The sequence below is a fragment of the Corylus avellana genome, chromosome ca5, assembly GCF_901000735.1.
Source record: "Corylus avellana chromosome ca5, CavTom2PMs-1.0".
In the NCBI taxonomy this organism is placed as follows: Eukaryota; Viridiplantae; Streptophyta; class Magnoliopsida; order Fagales; family Betulaceae; genus Corylus; species Corylus avellana.
In genome coordinates, this window is record NC_081545.1 from 23,007,601 (window position 1) to 23,015,725 (window position 8,125).

General features: G+C 34.9%; 1 protein-coding gene across 1 annotated transcript; it reads right to left on the reverse strand.

Annotated features, from left to right (window-relative positions):
- Positions 1-2,563: 2,563 nt before the first annotated feature.
- On the reverse strand, positions 2,564-4,205 carry LOC132180561 (uncharacterized). Its single transcript, XM_059593433.1, has 3 exons — positions 3,390-4,205; positions 2,759-3,292; positions 2,564-2,662 (listed from the first exon to the last, which is right to left on the reverse strand). Exons 1-3 carry the CDS (start codon positions 4,203-4,205, stop codon positions 2,564-2,566), a joined length of 1,449 nt encoding a protein of 482 aa, XP_059449416.1.
- Between the last annotated feature and the right edge of the window lie 3,920 nt (positions 4,206-8,125).

Below are 8,125 nucleotides of genomic sequence, written 5' to 3' on the forward strand. Positions count from 1 at the left end.
ATATATATATATATATATATATATATATAAAATAAAATATAAATAAATAAATAAATAAAAAGACCGTGTTTAAGCATTTTCATAGTGGGCAAGGCTTAGGTACCGTTCAAAACGATTGTGTTTTGGTCAATAAAAAAATAATTTTTTACATTAAATATTAAAATAATTAATAATTAAAAAATAAAAATATTAAAAAACTAAAACTATTAAAGATTTGATTGAAGAAGAAGAAGACTAGAAGAAAAAGCTATGCAACGTGAAGCCTCCGTAGAGGTAGAGAAACAGATACAGTGGTAGAGTGGTATGTGGAAAAGGAAAATTAAAATCAAAATCAAGGAGTGGCCCTGAGCCAAAATAGGGTGGCCGGACCACCCCATTTTGGCCATGCCTGGGGTGGTCCGGCCACCCCAAGGGCCAAAAGAAAAAAAAAAAAAAAAAAACAAAACAAAAAGGTTTGGTTTTGGGGGTGGCTCAAGGGCATCCGCCCACCGTCTAATTCCTTTTCTCCTTTCCCCAATTTTCTTCATCTCTTTTGTTTCATTTCTTGACTTTCTTCTCCTTCTCTTTTCTTTATTGAATCCCCCTCTCCTTAGCAAATTTCATAAACACAGAGAGAGTAGAGGGAGAGGGTTGATCTGAGACAGAAATTGAGGGAGAGGGCGAGAAAGAGAGAGAGATGGGAGAGTCAGAGTTCATTGATCGAGATAGAAATTGAGAGGGAGGGCGAGAAAGAGAGAGATGGGAGAGTCAGACACAGTTTTTTAATATTTTTATTTAACCATTATTGATTATTTTAATAATTAATGTAAAAGGTTATTTCTTTTATAAACCAAAGCGCGGTCGTGTGCGTTAGTTTGAGCCCTGCCCTTTCATAGTCTGCAGAATTACAAAAAATAAAAATAAAATAATAACAATGCTTGCCAGATGTTAAGGGATTATACCAATAATGCTTGCCAGCTGATTTCATCCACCATGCAACTAGCTCCACGTGTCCAACTTGATTGAATAACTGCAGACCTATTTTCACTCTTCCTTCCTTCGAAACCAGACTTCCTCTTCCTTAATTCCTTTCTCTTTTCGCAAACTAGACGTCGATCTCCTCCTTCTTCCTTTCTTCTCTCCCTAGTTCCATCTCTTAGCTAGTTAGGCTTAACATTCTCAGATTAAACCCTACCAAAGAAACGCCTTACCCCAAAATGGACGGCGCCAGCGTTTATTTGGCAAATGCGGACCCAGTGACGGCGTTTCATCTAAAAACGACGCCATTGCTGACCCATTAGACAGCGTTTCATCTATAAATGCCGCCATTGCTGGCCCATTACCGGCGGCCGCACAAAACGCCTGCATATGATGTTTTAGACGGTGTTTTGAATTGGAAACTCTGGGAGAATCCGTTTTTTTTTTTGTAGTGAGGAAATGTTCAAGACTTGTGATAAAGAGGAGCTCCGTCTTTTTGCTGGGAATGTACTGAGAGTGTGGTTTAGGAGGAATGAAGTTGTCCATGGGGGTTTTTTCTTACACCCGAATGTACTGGTCCAACAAGCCAGAGATACTCTGGTTGAATTTTCTGTAGCAAATGACAAATTAGTAGGAGACCCACTTTGATTTCAAAGAACCTAATGGGGGCAGTGGAATGTGTAGCCTTTGAGGTGGCGCATACTGCTGTCCATATAACCATTAGGGAGAAATTGGAGAGGAGTTGGTGAGATGTTTGTTATCTAGATTGTAGTCATGATATTGTATTGGAGGAGTTTTTATTAACTCCTTTCTTGATGCATTAATAAAAGCGACTATGAAATTTTATCAAAAAAAAAAAAAAAAAAAAATTAAATAAGGCTTGAATAGGAAAATAGTCAAATACATAGAAAAATGGAAATTTATAAAGAGAAAGTTTGTGATTAAATAAAATTCTTTGGAAACTTTCCATCTTCAATAATTTATTTACTGTTTTTTCTCATTTGATTAGAATTCATTAATTGAGGGCTTATTAAATTGGGGCTTTAATCAAGGATTATGAATGGTAGCTTGCATTTTGGATTGAACTTTGTAAGGCTTGAATTTAAATAAGGCTTGCAAATAACGAAATTTTGAACCAAAAAAAAAAACAAAAAACAAAAAACAAAAGAGAGAAGAATTCAAATTTAAATAAGGCTCGAATAGAAATTTCATCAATATTTGACTATTTTTCCATTCAAACGCCAAAAAATGTATTCCGTTGAAAACATTTTTCTGAAAATAACTTTCCTAAAAATATTTTATGTCGAAACAAATGGAGCTTAAGATTTGGATTTGTATTTGTATTATTTCCAACTAAAGACAACGCCTCATGAAATGGAAGTCACTAATATGAATCCCCCTCCCCTCTCGTGTAGACATCTTAAAAAATAAATAAAAAAATTTGGATTTGTATTACTATATAAAAGTATTTCTGGTAGTGTATTCCAGAGTCAGGAGAAAAAAGAAATTCATTTGGAGAATTAAGTGGAACAATAAAAAAATTCATTTAGAGAATTAAGTGGAACATTAAAACTGAATTCAAGAACCAGATTTGATATTAGAGTAACTAGGCAATCACTTCATTTTTCAAGCAAGGCCTGTATTTGACTTGTGTAACACTGGTTCTATCCGCATATTCAATGTCACAACAATCTCTTCCTCCAGCCTGTTCAACAAAACAAACAAACTGCAGTTGTCAATAATCAAAACAACCTTAAAAAACCCTTGAAGAGTGTTTAATGAAATGAGGGCATGCACTCACCTCCAGGCGTGTTGTTGCTGGTGAAATCACCTTAATTTTGGTGATTGCATCCGCTGAATGATTACCAGTGGATGAACAATTTGGTAAACCTCGAGGCGATTTTCTAATATATGTAGTGACAACTTGTTCACCACGCTCTATAGAATCAAAGAAAAACACATGGGGAGCTTGACAGGGATCGTTGGAGAGCGGTCGGGTGTAGAACACATAGAAGGGTGGCTTTGCCTCTCTCCTCCATTTTGTAAATGTCTCAAGGGGTCTGCATAAAATGCTCCGAGGGATTATGTTTTCAAAGATATAAGCAGAGTAGCCCCATGAGAAAGAGAAAGACCAGTTGGTTGGCCTGTGGTAGCATATGCTTTGTTGAAGAAGACGGGATTGGTCGACTTTCGCCGCCTTCATGAGGTGGTTTATGGCTTCCAAACGGTTCATGGAGGGGAAGATTGGGTCAATGGCGTCAATGTGGTGGAAGGAGAGGAAAGGAGTGTGGGGCTGAGCTGATAGAAAACCTGTTGTGTCATTGCGCATATCGATCTGCATCAAATACAACATAGTAAATCATATATAGGGATCAGAAAATATATCTATTAATTATATCAAATCATGAGCCAAACTCCAGCCAATTAATTACCTGGTGAAACCCTTTCTCGAGAGTTAAATGAACTCCTAAATCAGCCAAACATGAGTGCAAAATATAATCACTGAAATGCTCCTTCGAATCTCTCTCAATACAAGAGTCTAACTTGGCTGCCAATGCCTCCACAACAGGGTAACTCAGAGCATATCCAGCCCCACCAAAAGCCATATCAAATGAGAAATCAATGTTGGACATAACAGACTCAGAATTCGACCCAATATAGTAGTACTTTGAATGGTTGTATTTTGCAAGAACCCCAATTAAATTATCAAGAAAAAAAATTGTATCGTCATCTCCCATCACATACCACCTCACGTTTTTATCTCCCTCCCTAAACGCTTCAATTATTGCTCGCACAATTCGAGCCGGAATTGGCTTCACCGTTTTCGGTAATGTTGGGATCTTCCTGACATCCTCGCTGACACGAAGAGCAGGAAGATTTGAAGGCCATGGTTGGAATTCCGGCCCCGGTGGTCTGTCGAGGAAAAGATATCCCCGAGTTATGTTTGGTCGCCACCATGATTCAACGTATGGTTTTCTGGAGTTCCATGTATTCAGGGCGCCGACAATTCCAAAAACAATGTGGCTGATGTTGGTCGGAGAGTTGGGAGTAGTAGTAGTAGTGGGACATGAGGAGGTTGATAAGAGACGACTGAAAGGTTGGTAATTGCTGGGAGGGTTTAAGAAAAAGATGCAGAACAAAAAGATGAGCAGCCCTGAAATAGATACCAACTTGTATAGGGTTCCATGAGATGAAGGGCTGTGATTTTTTTGAATTTTGCTCCATTTTGAAGAAATTGAAGAAGCCATTGTCAATGGTGAAAAGCTGTTTAACCTAGAAAGATGGGAGATGGATCCTCTCTATTTCATTTGAGATGGAGGGGAGCCATTTGGGCAAATTAGGTTATTATGATTCTTCCTTAAGCTTGCTAATATTCTGACAAATATTTGGGTGAAAAAGGAAAGAAATAACGCAATAAACTATTTAGGGTTTAGGACACCATTAGGTAACTAGCAACCTAACGCCCCCAATTTAATAACCTATTCAATTAATGAATATTCATAACGATTTTTTTCACAAAAATAATATTTAAATGCCTAATTATATATAGTCAATATTTTTTTATTTAAGGCTCCTAATTATGGTAATTAAGTAATTAAAAAGAAAAGAGAATTAAATCTCCAGCTTTAATAAGGCTTAATAAATTGATAGCAGTAGATAGGAAAATTTAAATAACATTAACGACATTCTTAATAAACGTTCTATTGTTGGGAAAAACAATTAAATGCTAAGAAGAATAAAAGTTTCCAAAATATTCTTCAATTTTACAAACTTCTCTCTTTATAAGTTTCCATTTTTGTTTTCTTTTTTTTCTCTATTTAGATCTTATTCAAAATAGAAAGGTTAATTTACCAAAAACTCAATCAATCATTAATTTTTTTTTTATTTGATTTCATGAAATATTTTTACTATTAAGAACAACAAATATATATATATATATATCCCATTTTATTTTGAACCTTGGACAATTGTGTAGCATAATATCGGATCAATCTTTTTTTTTTTTTTTTTTTTGATAAAATCATGTTTTCTCATTAAACAACTCAAAGGGTTGCTCCATCAATAAAATCTCGTTGATACATGCAGGGGCAGGGGGCTGATCAAGCCATTTTTTATCTATCACACCCAACGTAGCAATTCTAGATAATGCATGTGCAGTTCGATTCCCTAATTCCCTGCGAATGTACATCATTTGCCATCTAGGAAAGGCTCGCAGCTCGCCCTTGAAGGTTGGGTTGATAATGGCCACAATGGCTGAATCATCGATGAGGGCAACCAATTCTCATTTTAATTTGTAGAACTAGCAACTAGCAAGAGATTATAGATTAGCAATATTAATAACACCAGTCAACATTAATTAACGAGATTAAAGACAAATCACACTTCTATTAATCATTCACACCAAAATGAGTAATTTCGAAACCTATCAAAAGAAAATTGAAAAGCATTCTGTTTTTTACCAGAAAATTAATATTTCGTCTTATTGGAGACTCCCACAATCAAAACACCTCAGTAGCATTTGTATATTGCCTGGATATTTAAGTGCTTACCAAACTTAAAAATTGACAAAGCCCTTTTCTAGGGGTTAAAAAGCGGGCACCTTAGTTGGAATCTTTTAAATATGCCATATCACCTTTTTTTTTTTGTTTTGTTTTTCTATGCTCTCGTTAGACCTTTCATATTCTTGTTTTTTTCTATTGACAATTTTAGTATATATAAAGAGCTTTATTATTATTATTTTTTTTAAGTATTTATAAAGTAGGAGGCCTTACCATTGAGCCGGCCGCAGCTCGGTTTTATTCTCAATGTTTTCAATTATGTAGTAGAGCTCAAAAAAAAAAAATAAAAAATAATAATAATAATAATAGAGAGTGCTCCAGTCAGCAACTCTTGTAACTTGCATATCCATTTAATAAAACATGAGGAATGGCAAGACTTTCAATCGACCTAATAATTGCGTATAGGAGTGATAATATATGTTTGTGTGTCGAGTTCGGGTTATATTGAGACATATTTAAAATTATATAGGTTAAATAATTTAACTCGAACACTTTAATTAAAGGGGACAAACCTTTCAACCTTAATCTTCTAATTAATTTTATATTGAGTTTGTGTCGGATTTATGAGTCATGCATGTTAAAAATTGTTTACCACTATGTCGTGTGTCAGGTTCAAGTCGTGTCAACACGAATATAAGATTATATAGGTCAACTTTAACCCAACACATTTAATTAAACGAGTCAAACTTTTCAACCGTAATCCTTTAAATTCGTAGTGAGTACGTGTCGAATTATTGTAACCATAATTTTTGACTTGATCAGTGGAACTCTAATCTTGGAAATTGTCATATCTGTGAAAGTGTCAGATATATGTTAACCCAATTCACCTCAAAATATCAATTCTGACAATATCAGAGAAATTTGAGAGTTTTTTATTTCCAGAGTTACGTCGGTGCCGGACCGCCGGTCATTCTTTTTTGTTTTTGAATATAAAATAGTTAAGAGTAAAATAAAGATTCAACTTGTCATCTCCCTCTTGACAGAAAGAAATGAAAAACTGTCATCTAATTAACATAAACAAGTAATCTTAATTGTCATCTACATCTTCGCATTCGAGTAATTTATATTAAACTGCATTGCATGTACTCATGATTTAATTTAGTTATTTATTCTTATGAAGAAATAATATTATGAACTCCCATCACTATCAAAAAAGCGATCATATAAGCTTTTGTGCCACCTTTGAATATATATTTTGTTAACAGAACTATCCAATTTCTAAAATAGAAAGGTGACGTTTTTTCCACCCCAAAAAAAAAATCAAAAGTGATGTAGTGACGTTTGCATAGCAACATTTTCAAAATGACCTTAAACATTGTGACTGAATTCAAAATTGGAGACGTGTGAACAGTGAAAATGTCAAGCGACATTTAAGCCCAAATGTCACTTTTTGAAAGGCGACATGTGAATAGTGCCAACATCACCTTTGACAAGGCAACATTTAAGCTCAAATGTCACTTTTTGGAAGGCGGTGTGTGAATAGTGCACATTACCTTCTAAAAGGTGACATTGGCACTATTCACATGTCGCCTTTTAGAAGGCAACGTGTGAACATGGGCATCACCTTTTTGAAAGGTAACACTTTGCATTGTTCAAATGTCGCTACTCTTAATATGTATATATATAACCAAAAATCAAATTATTTTTCTTTAAAAAAAAAAAAAAAAAAAAAGATAGTGGTGCCAATAGTCACCCTTGATCTGCCCAAGGGTGTCTCGAAAGCCCACCCCCAGGGACATTTAGGGTGGCTCGCGGGCCACCCTCTCCCCCAAGGGTAGCTGTCGATTTGGCAACAAACCAGTGGCAACCCAGCTTTTACATATATATAGTTTTATGTGTGTGGATGGAAGAGGGAGAAATTTTGAAGTTTTTGGGTGTGGGTGGTAGCCGTAAACGCAAACTTTGAGCGTTAATATTTTCAAAATTTGAGACGTTTGAATAGTAACATAACGGTCACGATTCGCTATTCACGCACAAAAGGTGAGCATGAATAGTGTTACCATTTTAGTGGCGTTTTCCAAAAACATAACTTTTTTTTTTTTGAAACGTTGAACCCAATTTTACAACCATGCATCTAACTGTTTCACTTCTGAGTTTACATCTCAATTCCCACCAAATCTCTCCTTTGTTAAAAGGACAAAAAACCAAGTATGTGTTGTTAGATCTTAACTAATTGGAATTAAGTTACATTCCTTGATGGGATGAATAAATTGCAATTGCATGCATGCAGGGGGTGGACCTAATCCTAAGGTGGAGGGACGAATGTCCTCCAAAATGTTTACAAATTTGCTTTAAGTATACAAATTTTATAGATTTGTCCCCTCAAAATAATATTTTTGTCCTATTTTAATTCTTTTTTATTTTTAGTTTTACCTCCCCAAAATAATATTTGATTCCTCTTTTAATTATTATTATTATTATTATTATTTTTTTTTTAGTTTTGCCTCCTCTTTCAACATTAAAATACCTAAAATACCCAATTTATTTAATTTCACTCCATATTCTAGTTCGCTTCTAACCAAAAACTCAATTTGGTTTGGGACTCTAATTGAATATGTGAAAGGAAAAGCTAAATAGTTGGGTTCTTTAGGTGGCTTTTAACCAACAAT

Bases quoted from the DNA above. Each gene is read 5' to 3' on its own strand.
- LOC132180561 (XM_059593433.1), bottom strand. From the start codon at position 4,205: ATGGCTTCTTCAATTTCTTCAAAATGGAGCAAAATTCAAAAAAATCAC. The intron at 3,293-3,389 runs GTAATTAATTGG...TATTTGATGCAG, and splicing joins TCGAGAAAGGGTTTCACCAG to ATCGATATGCGCAATGACAC. The intron at 2,663-2,758 runs GTGAGTGCATGC...TTTGTTGAACAG, and splicing joins CAGCAACAACACGCCTGGAG to GCTGGAGGAAGAGATTGTTG.